This window comes from Danio aesculapii, chromosome 6, assembly GCF_903798145.1.
Source record: "Danio aesculapii chromosome 6, fDanAes4.1, whole genome shotgun sequence".
Lineage (NCBI taxonomy): Eukaryota > Metazoa > Chordata > Actinopteri > Cypriniformes > Danionidae > Danio > Danio aesculapii.
The window spans coordinates 9,289,584-9,309,563 of record NC_079440.1 but is presented as its reverse complement, the minus strand read 5'-3'; the positions used below and the strand labels follow the sequence as shown (position 1 = coordinate 9,309,563).

General features: G+C 31.9%; 1 protein-coding gene across 1 annotated transcript; it reads left to right on the top strand.

The window, feature by feature from the left end:
- Positions 1-402: 402 nt before the first annotated feature.
- Positions 403-18,567, top strand: atg3 (autophagy related 3). The gene is made up of 12 exons (XM_056459450.1): positions 403-593; positions 3,574-3,615; positions 3,705-3,754; positions 5,965-6,035; positions 6,114-6,221; positions 8,647-8,696; positions 10,570-10,660; positions 10,756-10,790; positions 10,873-11,028; positions 12,611-12,738; positions 14,954-15,022; positions 17,771-18,567. The coding sequence occupies exons 1-12, from the start codon at positions 522-524 to the stop codon at positions 17,850-17,852; spliced, it is 954 nt and encodes a 317-aa protein (XP_056315425.1). The 5' UTR covers positions 403-521; the 3' UTR covers positions 17,853-18,567.
- Positions 18,568-19,980: the final 1,413 nt, after the last annotated feature.

Genomic DNA, 19,980 nt, shown 5'->3' with positions numbered 1-19,980 from the left:
AACACAAAAAAGTTAAAGTTATAAAATATTTACATTATTATTATTGTTTAAAAAAATAAGAATAGTATAACATAATAATGCAAGCATTATATAATAATTGATGCAAAAAATTCAATTAAACAAAATTGTAATAAATTTCTAAATATTTCTAAATTTCTAAATATTTCACCCAAAAGATATTTACATGATTTTACAAGAAAAATACATCCAAACTAAATAAATTCGTTTTCAGAATTTGGGCTACGTTTATGTAATTAAATACATCTAAAATAATAATAATAATAATAATAATAATAATAATAATAATAATAATAATAATAATAATAAAATCACCGCTCCTAGTTTTTTTTTCAGGAACAAACTCGTGTATTATCGCGATACTTGAGATGCGGAAGTGGCTGTCAGATGATTTAGGTCATGTGGTGTAGCTCGGCTAGACGGTCTTCAAACAGTGTAGTTGAACTCAAGTATATTTCATCAAATCTCCGCTCGATCACCATCGTGAAGACTCCTTTTTCAGCATGCAGAACGTAATAAACTCGGTGAAAGGGACTGCTCTGGGAGTCGCGGAGTTTTTGACGCCAGTTTTGAAGGTAAGCCGAGGAGTGTTAGCATGATTTGCAGTCTGCAACAAATAGCTGCTGTATTAAATGTGAGATTTAATAAGTGTTAGAATTGAGATTAAAATACTGTGCTGCTGCAGTATTGATTAGTCAAAAGCGATCAATAACAACGGACATGAATGCCAATAAATGAAAACATGCAACCTGTCAGATGGCCCAAACTTAAGCAGGCGGAATATTAGCAAAAACAAATAGGCAAAGTTTTCAAATTGAGGTAAAGTTAGTTTTATATTCGCACATTCAGACTTTCTCCTTAATAATATAATTTCAGAAATGTATTATTTGCAAATTATACATAGTGAATCATATAAGCAGCCAGTGACTATTAAAGTGCAACATTGCACAGTCATTTAAATAGTGCTAATGTTGTTATCAAGTCAAACTTGTATGTGACTTATGATTGAAAATTCAAATTAGCGTCGTAAACAATATAGGCACTGTTAAAATCAATGAATGTGCGAATATAAAACCAACTTTACCTTCAATTTCGTGTGGTGTGAGGTCAAATTTAGCTTTTCGAAAATATAAGTGTCATGTTTTCATCGAGCAGTGATGCATAAAGGTTTCACATCAGTCAGGTGGCCAGGTTTTTCCAACAACACTGTAAACAAATGTTTGTTAACAATTTATGTTTTTTTTTTTATAAATTTGGTAACGCTTTACAATAATGTTTCGTTAATGTGTTCTCTATTACAGTATTTTGACATCTTATGTTGTTAACATTAGTTAATGAAGCTGTAATTGTTCATTTTTAGTTAATTGTTCATTAACTCACAGTGCGTTAATTATTACATAACTTTGCATTTTGTGCTGATGATACGCGGCAACTTTTTTGGTTGTAGTTGGTTTTATATTCGCACATTCGTCCAGTGACAACTTGTGACAGGCTCTGTATTTTGTTTACCACGGTACATTGAATATTGGGTCTGAAATCACATGCAAGTATGACTTCAAAACAGCATTATCATGATTCATTTGACTGTGAACAATGTTGCACTTTGACTGCTAAAATGATTTCCGAATGTGTGAATATAAAACCAACTTTACCTTCAATTTCGTGTGGTGTGAGGTCAAATTTAGCTTTTAGAAAATATAAGTGTCATGTTTTCATCGAGCAGTGATGCATAAAGGTGTCACATCAGTCAGGTGGCCAGGTTTTTCCAACAACACTGTGAACAAATGTTTGTTGACAATTTATGTTTTTTTAAAATAAATTTAGTAACACTTTACAATAATGTTTCGTTAATGTGTTCTCTAACATCATAAAACATTTATTACAGTATTTTGACATCTTACGTTGTTAACTTTAGTTAATGAAGCTGTAATTGTTCATTTTTATTTAATTGTTCATTAACTTACAGTGCGTTAATTATTACATAACTTTGCATTTTGTGCTGATGATACACGGCAACTTTTTTGGTTGTAGTTGGTTTTATATTTATACATTCGTCCAGTGACAACTTGTGACAGGCTTTGTATTTTGTTTACCACGGTATATTGAATATTGGGTCTGAAATCACATGCAAGTATGACTTCAAAACAGCATTATCATGATTCATTTGACTAAGAGCAATGTTGCACTTTGACTGCTAAAATGATTTCCGAATGTGTGAATATAAAACCAACTTTACCTCAATACTTTTTTGAGCAACGTTGCCTGGTTATTTTTTTTTTATTAAAAATGGACAACAATATTTTATCTGTAACCCATTGCCTTAATTAATTACCCAGTGTCTGATATTATTCCTCTTTTATGCCATCATTTCCCAAAGTTGCCCAGCAGCATTGCTTAAAAAGTTACCCTGTGTATCATCAGCATTATTAATGAATTAGTCAGTGTTAAAATTAACATTAACTGTGGTTTAAAAATCTGTTTACTTCATGTTAGAATATATATATACAATGCTTTATTAAATCTTACTGTAAAATGTGACCATCAATTCTTATTTAAGTAATATTTTTATAAGCTGAAACTTAAACGTATTAGAATCTTTCATTAATAAAAAGACTTAATATATAATTTAATTATTATATAATTGATTTAATAATTTTAAAACATTGAACATACAGAGCCGTTGTCTTGAGCATTTGGCTTATTTATTTGGAATCTTATACAAATAGGAGTGAATTTGTGCTTCACATGTTGAAAATGCTCAATGCTTGTTCATGTTCAGTAACAACTTGCATAAGTCATGTAAATGATTTTAGTCAGTATTTTTAAATAGCAACCAAAAAGTTAGCAAAGTTAGCAACTGCAAAAAAGAAAAATCCCATGCAATATGTAAAAAAAAAAATGTATATTGAGCATCTTTTCAGTCACACGATTCTCATACAGTTTTGAAGGGAAGTGGAGGACAGAAACTAATTGTCAAGCTGATAACGTCTATCATGTGCAGCTTTTTTTGTGGACCTACCACACATTGTGATATTCAAAATCAACATGTGACATTAAATATGTCCAGTAGTTTGCATCACTTGAGTTTTTTACTTTGGTTATTTCACATTTATAATGAAAAAAGCTATAAATGTAAGTATGATGACCATTTAAAGTAAGAAATAAAACAGTAATTTAATAAATACATACACTTTTACGTTATATAAATAAAATAATGAAAATTATATATTTTTTTCTTACATGCAATTTAATAAGTTTATTTTAAAATATCTGCTACATTTATAACTGTAAATATATTGCAACTGTTCAGTGACTGCTGTATTTTCATATTAATCATGTGTGTATTTGCAAAGCAATATTGATTTATGAGCCGCATCTTTTATTGATCTGTTGACCGCAGTCAACCAGAAAACTATTACTTTGACGGATTTAACTTGTCAAAAGGGCAAGGCACAGCTTGAGAACTGGCATCTGAGTTGGCAAAACTCTCTCACATGAAGACAAGTCATCTTTATTGTCCAAATGTTATTTATATGCTGTGTTTCTCTTTTCCAGGAATCTAAATTTAAAGAAACTGGGGTTATAACTCCAGAGGAGGTGAGTGTGCATTCTGCCTTCGTTATGGTGTGAAGTGGGCAATTTACATGCAATGATTCAAGAACAACAGTGTGTTGTTTTCTGTGCAGTTTGTTGCAGCAGGAGTTCATCTGGTTCATCACTGTCCCACATGGAAATGGCAAGAACACACACAGTTGTTTTTTGTGATTTATGAGGACCCTCCATAGGCATAATGAATTTTATACTGTAAAAAATCACTTACATGGCCTTACTTACCGTACCCCTAAACCTAACCCTCTCTGGAAACCTGTGGCAAATTTTAGGTAAACAAAAAACATGATTTTAATCTATTTAAAATTACAAGTACACAAGACACGTCCTCGTAAACCACCTCATCTAGGTCTGCTGTGCGAAAATATGCGAAGTTGCTGTTGGGTATTGCGACAGCGATATTTCTTGCAATGTAACATTTTCGCTAGAGAAAAAGTATTTTTATTTGCATTTAAAAAAATGATTTATTCATTAATGATCATACAAAAATAAACAGGTAATAATGGATATTTTTTCTGATCTAATAAACTTTTCTGATCTAAAAAAAAACTGCAAGGTGCAAATGTTTTGACACTATGAATGAATGAAAACCTGGGCAGATATCCTAACTGTTATTGGCTGTTGTCATTTTCCTATCTAATCTCTACTCTCATCATAAGTCGTTATTTTCAGCTCTTGAGTCATCCTTTAACCAGTAGCAGAACAGCATCTACAGGCGTAGTCAAATTTAGATAAACAGTCAGTGCTGATAGTCTCGAAATAGTTCAATATTCTGCTCTGTGGATATTTAATTTCTTCAACCCATATACTTATCTATGCATGAGCTGCACATGCTCACTGGAAAAAAGCAAAGTCCATTCAAATTATGTGCCTATAGGACGTTTCTATGTAGTGTACTTGTTTCTGACTCTCAACTCGTTCACTGTCAACAAAATGTGGTTATTTTATTATTATTATTATTATTATTTTTAATCAGTTTAATGTAAGTTATTGAGTAAAATCAACTCTGAAATCTGGACTTTACTAGAACTTCTATGCTAAGCGGCTTTGACACAATCTACATTGTAAAGGCACTATAGAAATAAACATGAATTGAATAAAATTTCAAAAGACATAAATATTTTTTATTTTATAAAATAATGATAGTTATTACAATGCATTTTCAGTCTGTTTTCAGCCAAGTGCATCCAGAGTTTTCCTTTCCAGCCCAGAATTTAAATTTCTGTGCATATTCTTTATTAAATAAAATAATAATAGTTATTATCAAGCATCTTAGGCCGAGTGCATGCCAATTTTCCGTTTTGGCTCAGAATTTTAATTTCGGAGCATATGATTTTTTATTTAATAAAATGGTAATAGTTATTACAAAACATTTGTTGTCTTGATTTTCAGCCGAGTGCATACAAATTTTCCGTTTTGGCCCAGAATTTTAATTTCGATGCATATAATTTTTAATTTAATAAAATAATAATAGTTATTACAAAACATTTCTGGTCTTGATTGTCTGCCAAGTACATCCAAGTTTTCCTTTTCAGCCCAGAATTTAAATTTCGGTGCATATTTTTTATTTAATAAAATAATATTAGTTAGTACAAAGCATTTTTGGTCTCGAATGTCAGCCAAGTACATCCAAGTTTTCCATATTGGGCCAGAATTTAAATTTTGGTGCATGCATTAAAAAAAGAAGTAATTTATTGCAACTTTATGCGATTTGAATATTGCATGTACTATTATCACGATAACGATACTTTGTCAATATATCGTGCAGCCCTAATCTCAACATTACCAAGTCATACTCATGTCATTAAACAAATTTGTGTCCTCATAAATCACATAAACAAGCACACACAAACACATACATTTACTTGGCTATCTATATTGATACATTCCATATACCTCTGTTGTTTTTATGTAGAGCCCATTCTAAATACTATTATCTAGTCTGAAAATTCAGTGCTTAAACCTTTAGAAGGATGTCAGATGAACAATATGCTTTAGCTTTCTTTTCTATGTGACTTTTTAAAGCACGTTTCCACATCCACTGTCAATATGAAAAGATATTATTTGCAAAAACAGAAAAAATTACTTTGCTTTTATTACTTTTGCAAATCATGTCTTTTTTTTACTCTTCAATGGAAAATGAAAAGCATGATTTAAAAAATTTAGAAAAATGGGTAATGTGTTTTGTCATACAATCTTTTAATCTAATAAAGTTATATACTATTATCTAGTCTTAAAATCCAACACTTAAAGCTTTTTAGAAGGATGTCAGATGAACAATATGCTTTAGCTTTCTTTTCTATGTGGCTTTTTAAAGCATGTTTTTTGCACTTTTAGGGCATCTGGTGAAGAAGCAAAGGTGAAGCCCTATCTGCCCAACGACAAACAGTTCCTATTAACCCGAAACGGTAAGCACAGTATAAACTTTTTCCATTAGGAAAGCTATTGCATTTTGTGAAGCTGAATATGTCTGTTCTGGGGTTCAGTTCCATGTTACAAGCGCTGTAAACAGATGGAGTACTCAGATGAGCTGGAGGCCATCATAGAAGAGGACGATGGAGACGGCGGATGGGTGGACACCTTTCATAACTCTGGTACGAAACACAAACTGGGTGTATGCTGTCATGTGACATGTCTCGTTCATGTAAAAGTTTCTGACTGACGTTCTTGGGCCTTGTTTACTCCTGGTATTAAGATGCCTTTTGGTTGATCAGATCACAATTATACCAGGTGTTTTAATCTTTTTTTCATCCACTGTTGATATGAAGAAATATGATTCGACATCACAAGGTCAGATTTGGTTGGCCAATCAGAGGAAAAAAAGAGCGTTTCAGCACAGCCTACATGTGTATAATGAATTTTAAAGTCGTTTATCCGTTTTCCTACCCTAAACCATAAAAAAGGGAAAATCGAGCCAAATTTTATTTTATTTTTTTTTTTTTTTTCCTTTTGTGAGCAAAAGAAAAACCGAAAAACATCCATTTTCTTAGTTTTCCTTTTTTTTTTTGAAAACTGATATGGAATGGACTGAAGATACCCTGATTATGAACATTAATTAAAATGGGTAATCTATTTTTATTAACTTTTCATACAATCTTTCAATCTAATACTGTAAAACAAAGTCAGCATTTGAACATGAAAGGAGAAAATTGGCAATGATACTGAGGAGCAGCTTTTTTCTAAAAACCAAAAAAATGTTCTAAATTCTGTAATTTTTATAATAGAAACATTACAGGTGCAAGATCATTGTGCTTTTCCTGCTATTTTTACCATCAAATCAAACTTCGATTTCAAATGAAAGAGTTTAAATCATACTCCAAGTAGGGCTGCTTGATTATGGGAAAAATCATAATCACGATTATTTTGGTCATAATTCTAATCACGATTACTCAACTATATACAGTTGAACTCAAAATTATTAGCCCTCCTGTGAATTTTTAAAATAAATGTTTCCCAAATCTTTCGCTGTATTTCCTATAATATTTTTTCTTCTGGAGAAAGTCTTATTTGTTTCATTTTGGCTAGAATAAAAGCAGGTTTAAATATTTTGATACCTATTTTAAGATCAACATTATTAGCCACCTTAAGCAATATATTTTTCTGATTTTCTTCAAAAGAAACTATTGTTATACAATGACTTGCCTAATTACCCTAATAAAGCCTTTGAATTGCACTCTAAGCTAAATGCTTGTATCTTAAAAAATATCTAGTAAAATATGATGTACTGTCATCATTCAAAGATAAAAGAAGTCAGTAATTAGAAATGAGTTATTAAAACCATTATGTTTAGAAATGGGTTGAAAAAAAATCTTCTTTTCATTAAACAGAAATTGGGGGAAAAGGGTCGCTAATAATTCTGACTATAAGTGTATATATACAGTTGTTTTCCTCCCTGTAAATAAGAAAAGGGTAATAAATACAATAGAATAAATATATGAAACAAGCTTTGCTTTAAGCATCTTCACTGTAAGATAAAAACTTTAAAAACTGTAAGATAAAGTCCTTCAGTCAAGAGCAGTGAGAGATTTTGTCCTTTTGTAGTTTGATTAATGATAAAAACAGTCGGCAGCAGGAATATTGCGCGCTGTCACTTTAAGAGCAGTGCCTTTTTGATTTATGGTTTCACTTTCACATGTCTTTTGACTCTTAACTCTTTTGTTTATTACATAAATGAGGGTTAATATGAATAATCACGAAACACCACGTTTTGCATGTATTTGACCATTATAGCGCTCCCATTAAGATGACTTTAGATGTGTGTGTGTTCTGCTTGTCTCTGAGGCTGAGCGTGCACACACACAACAGCATGCTATCTCTTTCATGCTTTTAAAAACATGAATGATTCACATATATATATATATATATATATGAATGAATGATGTACATCCCATGCTTTAAAAGTTACATTACAGTACATGCTTTTAGTAATTTTCACGTGAAACTGAGCTTTGCAGAGCAACAAATGTTTACAGCTGGAAAGGGGGCGGTATATGATGCAATAATCGTTTATCTTGATTAATGTTTTTCAGAATTGTTAGAGGCTAAAATCCAAATAGAAACTGAATTTTTGATCAATTGCAGAGCCCTATCTCAAAAACTGTTCAAAAGTATTTGACCACATGAGTTTCTACTAGGAAAGCAGTTCAATCAGTTTTTGGCTATCTCTGAGAGTTGCTGAAAGTGTAGTGCATTTGTGTTGGTAAAGTGTGGAAAATTTCAAAAATAAAAGTCTATGATTTGGTTTCTGACATGCATTGGAAGTGGCTGACCAATCACAGCAGAATGGGTCATCTGACCAATCACACCTCAGCAGAGTCTCAGAAAAGAGTTTAGAGAGACCAGATCCTTGAATGAACCGTTTTAGACACTGTGAATAAAGAGCTTTCTATATCTCTGAAAGCTGTTGAAAGTGTACCAGTGCAAAATGTTTTGAGATGCCATTTGCAGCTGTTTATTGAGTGATCAGATCAACAAAACCATATTTTAACAGTGACCTATAGACCTTTATTTTTGTTTTAGGTGTTACTGGGGTGACTGAAGCAGTTCGGGAAATCTCATTGGATAATAAGGTTAGGAAACACTGTGTCAAGTGCTTTTTTAGTAATGCTCTTATGTTTTATTTTTTAGGCTTTCCATTTTCAGCTTATTTTGTGTGTTTGTCTGTTTATGTGTGTATGTTGTTTTTAATTAATTCCTATTTTATTTTTATTAGTTAAGTTCATTAACTTAAAGGTCCCATGAAATTTAAAATAAAGTTAGTATCAATATTGTTCATTTTCATAGATGTATACACTAGATGGCGCATACAGGCCCTGAGCATGCGCCAATACCAGCATACATTTGTACAGTGCTCACAGGACAAATGTCATTCAACCGCACTAGTCAAGACTAAACATTTAGTCAAAGGAGAAGAACCCCCAAAATGTCTATATTGCAACAGAAACCAAACTGTTAAACATATTCTTGTGGAGTGCCCCATTTTTAATGTTATCAGACTACAAGAGTTAAAAAAAAAAAAAAAATATATATATATATATATATATATATATATATATATATATATATATATATATATATATATATATATATATATATATATATATATATATATTTTATATTATATATAAAATTATTTTATATTATATATATAATATAAATATAATATATTATTTTATATATATATATATATACATTTATTTTATTATTATTTTTTTTATTATTTTTTAGGTTTTTAGGTTTTTCACCTTTAATTCGGATAGGATAGTGGAAATTGTAGACAGGAAAGTATTGGGAGCAGAGAGAGGGGAAGGGTCGGCAAAGGACCTCGAGCTGGGAATTGAACTCGGGTCACCGTGAGCACCATGGTGCTATATGTCGATGCACTTACCACTAGGCTATTGGCACCGACAAAAATAAATATTTTTTAATGTGAATCCGTCTAAAATTGTAAAATTTTTATCAATAGGAAACCTTAAACTGTTTTAGATTTTTATCTTATATATTATCATTATTATTATTATTGTTATTTATGGATTTTACCTCGTGTATTATTTATTGCTGTTGATTACTTTTAATTGTTAGAATATTTTTATAATTATAGAAAATTGGTATTTATAAAACGTGGTAAACTTGAACTTTTTTTTAATTTCTTGGCATTGCATAGCCATAGAAGCTGAAATGGCAATAAAATTAAAACTCTCTCTCTCTCTCTAGTCAAGACTAAAGCAAATGTGTATGACTGTAGTTATGAGCACACAAAGAAAACTAAGCATAAAGGCAGAACATTTCATAGGTAAGATTTTGTTTTTTTTATGATTTTGTATATTACGAACTTTTGTGCTCAACAAGTAACGTTATTGATGATAATAAAGTCACTTACTGCACTGACCATGAGGCAAAGTAGCACCAACTCGCACTAATTTCTAGGCTTATGCTAGTTTTGTTGAATAAAATCAGCAAACAATGTAAATTAAATATGACAACTAAACTTGTATTATTGTCGGCTAGGTAGCAGCTATTTTTTGAAGTAACTTATAAGGGTATCTGATAACATAACAGTACGTAACATAACACAAAGCAAAACACTATTGGCTGTTTAATAAAAAGGTGTGGAGCTACACTATGTCCCGCCCTCTCTTTGGGTTTCTGTTGAGATTACGTCAAACATCGAATAAAAAATGCACATTTCAAAGCACTTCGCAAGACCTTTAAATTAAAAGCAGATGAGCTTTATTATTTTGTCATCCAAGCTGTTTTATATATGAAGTTTTTAAAAAATAGTTTTGGGTAGCTTTTGCATTTTTTGTTTTGAATTCATTTCTTTTTAAATAGCCTTTTTAAATAGATGTTTTAGTTCATCAAGATAAATTAAAAGAAAATGATAATTCTCTATATAATTAGATTATAATGTGAAAAATATTTTTGTTTTGTGTTCACATGAAGGATAATATGAATATGAATGTGAAGACGGGTGCATGTGGTAATGGTGGTGATGACGATGAGGATGAAGAAGGAGAGGCAGCAGACATGGAAGGTAGACCTGAATTTTTATTTATTTATTACTATTTTCCTGACACAAATTGTTATCTGGGGGCATTCGACTTCAACACAATTCTGTTTGTATTTCAGAATATGAGGAAAGTGGACTTTTGGAAACTGATGATGTAAGAAATTACACTGAAAACAAAATTTCCAACAACATTATGTGCTTTATCCTGAATTGCTTGTTCATGTTTATTTCTTGAGGCCACTCTTGACACAAGTAAAATGGCTGATTTGAGTAAAACAAAGGCCGAAGCTGGAGGGGAAGATGCCATTCTACAGACAAGAACTTATGACCTTTATATCACATATGACAAATATTACCAGACCCCAAGGCTATGGCTGTTTGGATATGATGAGGTAATTTTGCTTTATTATGCTTTGGCGTGATAAAAATATATTAATATTTTAGTACTGTTGCTGTATTTTTTTAGATTAGATTAGATTCAACTTTATTGTCATTACACATGTACAAGTACAAGGCAACGAAATGAAGTTTAGGGCTAACCAGCAGTGCAATAGCAGCAAGTGCAGGATACAGGTATAAGTTATAAAGTGCAGTTATAGAAAAACTTTGGTAATATTTACAGATGGATGTACTATGAACATTATATACAGGTTGTATTGGCTATGAACAGCGATTTACAATAAATGGATATATGTAGAAGATGCTATTAATAATCAGGAGTGTGCAGATAGATAAACATAATTACAAATGTCCATGTGCAGTGGGTATGTACAGTTCAAATAAATGAATCAGTGCAATGAATATGTATAAACTTTAAATGTGCAAATGTTAAATAGTGCAGTTATTTTGAGGAGTATAAGTTAGAGGAGTGTGGGGGGTGTATTGGGGGGGCAAAAGAGTCAGTGAGGGGCAGAGTTCAAAAGGGAGACAGCTCTGGGGAAAAAGCTGTTCCTCAGTCTGCTGGTTTTTGTCCGGGAGAGCCTGAAGCGCCTGCCGGAAGGCAGGAGAGAAAACAGTCTGTGAGCAGGGTGAGAGGTGTCCTTAAGAATACTGCGTGCTCGGCGCAGAAAGTTTGTTCACAGGCCCCATTTTCTATTTTCATATATTGGCTTTCATGTAATGTGTAAAATAGCTGTTTGTGATGGTAAAAAGTGTGAAAAACGTCAAATGACTTGCTGTCTGACATTTATTTTAAGTGGCTGACCAATCACAGCAGAATGGGCCATTTGACCAATCACGGCAGAGCAGGCTCACTAAAAGGCGGGGTTTAGAGTGACCAGATCCTTAAACGAACCATTTCAGACACTAAATAAATAGCTGATGCTGCAGTGTTTATTATTAAAAAAAATTAAGCATTTCATAGACCTTGAATGGATGTAAACCCATTGTGAGAGACCTCCAAAAATTAAATTTCACATTTAAAATAATAGGTTGTCTCTCAGAGGCTCATCTAATGGGTTTTATACTTATTGGAGGCACTACTGGATTATTTTGATGATTTAGCACATCTTGAAGTGGTTATTTAAGAAATCATTTCATGCTCTGAATTAGCCCTCACTTTTCCATTTATACTTCGGTATAGTCACCTTGTGAATTGGACTTATTGACCCAGAAACAATTCAGCGCAACCTAAATAAATAACTAAGAAGTAGCCAGCTATCACCCTTATTTATCTAGCTACTCTTCAACTATAATGATTAGGTTTATTATTTATTTTATTTGTATTTATTTACTTATTTGATTTACTTTACCTTTTTTTCTTCATTAATGTTTTTCAGTTCACTCGTTCATCTGTTATATGTTTAATAAAGGAGATAAATGATCATTTATGTTCATAAAAGTGTTTTGAAAAAACAAAAAGGAAAAAGAAAAGCCGAAATTGCACATTTGCATACAACGAATGCTATTTACTTCTATAAAAAAAAAAGTAATAATAGGTGGAGTTTAATCGCAGCGTGTTGTGCTCTTTCACAGGACAGACAGCCCCTAACAGTGGATCAGATGTATGAAGACATCAGCCAGGATCATGTTAAAAAAACTGTCACCATTGAGAATCACCCTCATCTGCCTCCGCCTGCTATGTGCTCCGTACATCCATGCAGGTAAATACAAACATTATACCATTATTTGATTAGCATACGCTTTATTCAGAACAACTTAGTAAAACCAAGGCAAAGGCTTTCACCTAGGGTGGCAATTGAAGTCACTGATGGGCGTTTTTCAGATTAAGGTTGCCTAGGTTGTTTATGACTGACAGCGAATTATTATTATTATTATTATTATTATTATTTTTCATTATATATATTTTTTTTATCTTTCAAATGACAACATAAAAACAAAACGACATAAATGTAATCATAAGTGTTTATGTGGATCAGATACTGACATACAAAGTTCTGTCAAAGAGCTTATAATGACCAAGAGGCGACACTCAATAGAACGTTCCATTGAAACAGCAGCGCCCAGCAACAGCACCGGATTCCGCCATTTTGGAGTAAAAGTGGTCAGCTGTTGGATCTTATTGCTGTTGCGATGGAAAGCAGCTGCTTTGTTTTTTATTTATTTATTTTAAAAGCGCATTAAGGCTGCGATACAACCTGAAAGACGACAATACAACACTTACTATCACAATCATCAGCACTTTTATTAGTATATTTTACAGACTTATAATATGCTGTTGCTCTATTGGAATTTTCATTCCAAAATGGCTGCCGCGCCATCTAGTGGCTGTTTCTCAAATCGCACTTGAGTGTCGCCTCTAGGTGATTCTATGCTCTTTGGTTCTGTAAAGGGTTACATATCAAAGATTGTAAAATCTCTTGTGGAGGGATTCCAGATACATATAAACAAATAAGTTTTGAAAATAAGCAGTGTGGATGGCAAAGTACTAAATATAAATGGAATCAGACAATCAGTACATAAAATGCTTAATGGAGTATATTTGCACACAGACTTTTAATTTTCAGCTAGCCAGCCCAATGAACTGACGCGCCCTTACCAAATTCCCACATTTAAGCCACATCTGGTTTTTAAAAAAATCTATAATTTTCACTGCCTGATTGATCTACGATATAAAGTAGGTATCAGACCGGACAAGAAGCACCATGTCTTTAAAATATGACAGTTTATTTTATCCCAGTATTTTCAGTGGTGTTTCTGCGCTAACCTGCTGCTCCTGATGGCACGTGCATTTAAACTGTCTTTCATCTCGTTTTAGGAACATTCATTCATTTTCGTTTCGGCTGCAAACCATCACTGGAAACATCCATACACACTCATTCACACTCATACACTTCGGACAATTTAGCTTTTACAGCACATGTGACTTGTTGGGGAAACCGGAGCACCCAGAGGAAACCCACACCAACACAGGGAAAACATGCAAACTCTACACAGAAATGCCAACTAGCCCAGCCAATCGTGTTGCCCACTGTGCACCGTGCAGCCCTCGTTTTAGGAACATTGAACAACTAAATGAATGTTTAAGTCTATTTAACTGATTATTTTTTATTAGATTACAACATCAATGCTGTAAAAGGAACCTCATGAAATTGAAAGCAGTCACATAAAACTTTCACCGGAAGTTTATCGTTACGCTACGCCATTACAAAGATGAACATGAAAAAGATTAGGTTAGAAACCTTTATTAATCAACAAACACTATATCACAGTCCAACAACACTCCATTTGCCACAACTACACATTACAAACACAGCAAAAGGCTGAGCAAGAAAAACAAGAACAAAGTTGCACAAAAAATTCAGCACTTCATTAAAAAAAAGCTCACAACAGTTAGAGTGTTAAAAAAAAAACTTTCTTAATCACTCAGTGCACCGTGTACATATACAAATTACACCACTATGAATGAATAAATCTGACAGCAGTTTTTCCAACCATATCTTCAAGAGCATCAGGATTAAAACCAATAATAGAACCAGCTTTTTTGGATCATTTTGTTGATCAAAAAAATTATTTATTGATGTAAATACATTTCGTAATTCATTCATTCATTTTACTTCTGTGTAATCCCTTATTTATCAGGGGTAACCACAGCGGAATGAACCCCCAACTATTCCAGCATATGTTTTACACAGCGGGTGCCCTTTCGGCTGGAACACAGTACTGGGAAACATCCATACACACTCATACACTACAGTCAATTTAATTTCTTCTTTTCGACTTAGTCTCTTTATTAATCAGGGGTCACCACAGCAGAATGAACCGGCAATTTATTATCTCATTTATCAATTCACTTCCTTTCATTTACAGTGCACCTCATTCAAACTAATAATATACTAATCTGTGTTTATTTGTCAGACATGCAGAGGTGATGAAAAAGATTATCGAGACTGTGGCGGAAGGAGGAGGAGAACTCGGGGTCCATATGTATCCTTTTTTTCAAAAAAAAATCTTCTTAAAGGGTTTGTTCAACCAAAAATGGCAATTGTTATTAATTACTCACCCTCACATTGTTCCAATAAACTGACGCCTTTGTTCTTCTTTAGAACACAAATAAGATATTTTTGATTAATTCTGAAAAGTATAGAAAAGGAACCAAAACATTGTCAAAACATCCCACTTTAAACATGCACTGATTATGGAGGATGAGGGAGCTCTAAAATCTCTATAATCTCTATAGTCTCAGAAGTAATTATTAACATTATTTTTATTTTTGGGTGAACTAACCCTTAAGCAATATTATAGAAGCACTTTCTGTTGAGCAGATCTATTATTTTTTTTTTTTTAATGTTTCTAAAATATTTATCTTATGCTCACCAAGGCTGCATTATTTGTAGTAAAAATATATGTTGTGTGACATATTGCAATTAACTTTTTTTTTTTTAATTTTCACAGTCACTATAAACTTCAAATGATTTTGCAGAAATCAGAATCAAAACTACTTTAAAATCAAGATAAACCTGAATTTAGCCAAACTAGTTTAGTCGTTTTTGCTTGTTAGAATCTTAAAATAACCATTCTGTCATCATTTACTCGCCCTTGACTTGTTTTAAACCAGTTTGAATTTTAATTTCTTCTGTTGAAAACAAAAGAAGATATTTTGAAGAATGTTGCAAACTGATGGATGTCAGTGGTTATAAATTTACAATATCTTCAAGAAATAAAGAAGCAAACAGGTTTTGAAGAAGTAAACGAGAACACAGAAGATATTTTGAAGAACGTTGCAAAGCGGTAACCATTGACACTCATAGTAAGAAAAACAAATACCATGGAAGTCAATGGTTATGACATCAAAACCTGTTTGTTTTATTTCTTTCTTGAAGATATTGTGATGTCGTAACCACTGACTTCCATAGTATTTGTTTTTCTTACTATGAGTGTCAATGGTTACCGATTTGCAACGTTCTTCAAAATATCTTCTTTATGTTCGCGTTTATTTGTTCAAAACCCGTGTCTTTCTTTCTTTGTTTTTGAAGATATTGTGATGTGATATAACCACTGACCTCCATAGCATTTGTTTTTTTACTATGAGTGTCAGTGGTTACCGCTTTGCAACATTCTTCAAAATATCTTCTTCTGTTTTCATTTATTTGTTAAAATCTGTTTGTTTCTTTATTTCTTGAAGATATTGTGATGTGATATAACCACTGACTTTTATAGCATTTGTTTTTTTTTTACTGAGTGTCAATGGTTACCGCTTTGCAACATTCTTCAAAATATCTTCTTCTGTGTTCTCGTTAATTTGTTCAAACCGGTTTCTTTCTTTCTTTCTTGAAGATATTGTGATGTGATCTAACCACTGACTTCCATAGCATTTTTTTTTTTTTACTATTAGTGTCAGTGGTTACTGCTTTGCAACATTCTTCAAAATACCTTCATCTGTGTTCTCGTTTGTTTGTTCAAAACCTGTTTGTTTGTTTCTTTCTTGAAGATATTGTGAAAAAATAAACGAGATCACAGAAGAAGATATTTTGAAGAATGTTACAAACCGGTAACCATTGACACTCATAGTAAAAAAAACAAATACTATGGAAGTCAATGGTTTCGAAATCACAATATCTTTAAGAAGGAAAGAAACAAACAGGTTTTGAACAAGTAAACAAAAAACACAAAAGATATTTTGCAGAATGTTGCAAACCGGTAACCAATTACACTCATAGTAAGAAAAGCAAATACTATGGAAGTCAATGGTTATGGTATCACAATATCTTCAAGAAAGAAAGAAACCGGTTTTGAACAATTAAACAAGAAAACAATAGAAGATATTTTGAAGCATGTTGCAAACCGGAAACCATTGACACTCATAGTAAGAAAAACAAATACTATGGAAGTCATTGGTTATGAAATCACAATATCTTCAGAAGAAACAAGCAAACAAACAGGTTTTGAACAAGTAAACAAGAACACAAAAGAAGATATTTTGAAGAATGTTGCAAAAAGGTAACCATTGACGTAGTAAAAAAAACAAATACTATGGATCACAATATCTTTAAGAAAGAACGAAAGAAACAAACAGGTTTTGAACAAGTAAACAAGAACACAAAAGATATTTTGCAGAATGTTGCAAACCGGTAACCAATTACACTCATAGTAAGAAAAGCGAATACTATGAAAGTTAATGGTTATGGTATCACAATATCTTCAAGAAAGAAAGAAAATGGTTTTGAACAATTAAACAAGAAAACAATAGAAGATAGTTTGAAGCATGTTGCAAACCGCAAACCATAGACACTCATAGTAAGAAAAACAAATACTATGGAAGTCGTTGGTTATGAAATCACAATATCTTCAGAAGAAACAAGCAAACAAACAGGTTTTGAACAAGTAAACAAGAACACAAAAGAAGATGTTTTGAAGAATGTTGCAAAACGGTAACCATTGACATAGAATGATGGTTACGACATCAAAACCTGATTGTTCTATTTCTTTCTTAAAGATATTGTGATACCATATCCATTGACTTCCATAGCATTTGTTTTTCTTACTATGAATGTCAATGGTTACCAGTTTATATTCTGGTTGTATTATTCTTATCTTCAGAAGAAAGAAAGAAATGAACATATTATGAGTAAATAGAATATTTAAGTGAACTGTCCCTTTAATTCTTGCAGTTGTTATTGTAATAAATGTTTATCCCCCTTATGGATCACTTTACCTTAACGTTCCTAACTCCAGGTATCTTCTGATTTTCCTGAAATTTGTGCAAGCTGTCATTCCAACAATAGAGTATGATTACACAAGGCATTTCACCATGTAAATCCCACAGCTACGACAACATGGATTGTTTCTGCGCTGAGGAAGCGGCGACGATATGAACCTCGAAAGACACTCTGTCCTGAAAGATGCTGGTAATGGTGTATGTAACGTCTGGGAGAGGATCTGATGGTCAAATCACACACACACACACACACACACACACACACATTTAAATCCAGTTTTTCCCAACTATTCTTCAGCTTAACCTCTGTACTAGCCACATGCTATCAATGCTGTCCTGAAACGAAGTGTTTTGTTTTATATTTGCGTTACGAAAAATATCTAAAAATATAAGCCATGGCAGATAATAAATGGCTGTTCAAATATGTTGGTGTTATTTGTATGTTCATAATCGTTTTGTGTGTGCGAGTTAAGCTTGTTCGATATGCCAGCTTGTCTTAACACGTTGTACTTTGAATGTAGGAATCTCTGTCTTGGTTTCGGATTATTGTCGTGGTAAAAATGTATTCACAAATCCAGCGGACTACAGCTTTTGTATATGTGGATTTTAACGTATTGTTCACAATGTCAGGAGAAGCCGGAGCTAAATTGGTGCTTTGTTATATGTTGGTCCACAGATAAACACAAAAACAGTTACTAAATAATAAAAGTCTGTGTAGTCTTTAAGGGAATTTAATTCATATTACTTAATGCAATGACTGCTATTAATTCTAAGATATGTGAATTTGTTAATAAAACACTCTTTTTATGCAGGATTGCTAGTTGTATTAACTACTCTGGGTTTACTGTGTAATATTTACCTCAGCAAATCTAGTGTTTAAGTGTAGTGCTCCTCACAATATAGACACCACTAAAAAAATAAGATGCAAAAATACACTTTATTGAAGCTATTATTAATGTAAGTTAACGTTAATTTGGACTAACATATATTTTTTTGTTTTATTAAGTAAGTAAATGTTATTTGATTCAGCTGAGCTAATGTGAAGGCTAACAGAAATGAACTAATAATGCTACACATATATTAATTGTAATAAATTTATACATTGTGTAGTATGTCCTAACAAGGACTTTTAAGTCATAATTTAGATGTAAAAAGTCATTATTTTAAGCTGTTCACATAATCTTATTATTAATATTATTACCTCAGCATATATAGTGTTTTAAGTGTAGTGCTCCTCACAAAATACACTAAAATAAGATGCAAAAATACACTTTACTGAAGCTATTATTAATGTAAGTTAACATTAATTTGGACTAACATATATTTTTTGGTTTTATTAAGTAAGTAAATGTTATTTGATTCAACTGCGCTAATGTGAAGGCTAACAGAAATGAACTAATAATGCTATACATATATTGTAATAAATTTATACATTGTGTAGTATGTCCTAACAAGGACTTTTAAGTCATAATTTAGATTTAAAAAGTCATTATTTAAACCTGTTCACATAATCTTATTATTAATATTATTACCTCAGCAATAACAAATGTTTGATTCAACTGAGCTAATGTAAAGGGGAACAGAACTAAATAAATAATGCCACAAATATATTAATCATAAATTTGGACGTTAGTGGTAGGTGCTAACAAGTACTTTTAAGTCAATTTAGATGTAAAAAGTCATTATTTTAACCCGTTTACATAATCTCAATATTATTATATTATTATTATTACCTCAGCAAATGTGTTGATAGTTTAAATGCGGTGCTCCTCACAATATAGACAACACTAAAACAAAGTGTAAAAATACTAATGAAGCTGATGTAAGTTAACGTTAATTTCGACTAACAAATGTTTTTTGGTTTTAATAAGGAAGTTATTTGATTCAACTGAGCTAATGTAAGGCTAACAGAAATGAACTAAAATGCTACACATATATTAATTAATAAATTTGGACGTTGTGTAAGTTGTCAAGTATGCTAACAAGGACTATTAAGTCATGATTTACATGTAAAAAATCGTTATTTAATCTGTTTACATAATGTCATTATTATTATTATTATTACCTCAGCAAATAGTTTTAAGTGCAGTGCTCTTCACAAATTAGACAACACCAAAACAAAGTGTAAAAATACCAATGAAGCTATTGTTATTAATTTAAGTTAATGTTAATTTTAACTAACGTAGATTTTTGTTGTTGTTTTAATAAGGAAGTAAATGTTATTTGA

Coding starts and splice junctions, on each gene's coding strand:
- atg3 (XM_056459450.1), top strand. CDS start 522: ATGCAGAACGTAATAAACTCGGTGAAAGGGACTGCTCTGGGAGTCGCG. Junction 10,791..10,872: donor GACTTTTGGAAACTGATGAT/GTAAGAAATTAC, acceptor TTATTTCTTGAG/GCCACTCTTGACACAAGTAA. Junction 15,023..17,770: donor GGAGAACTCGGGGTCCATAT/GTATCCTTTTTT, acceptor TCCTAACTCCAG/GTATCTTCTGATTTTCCTGA.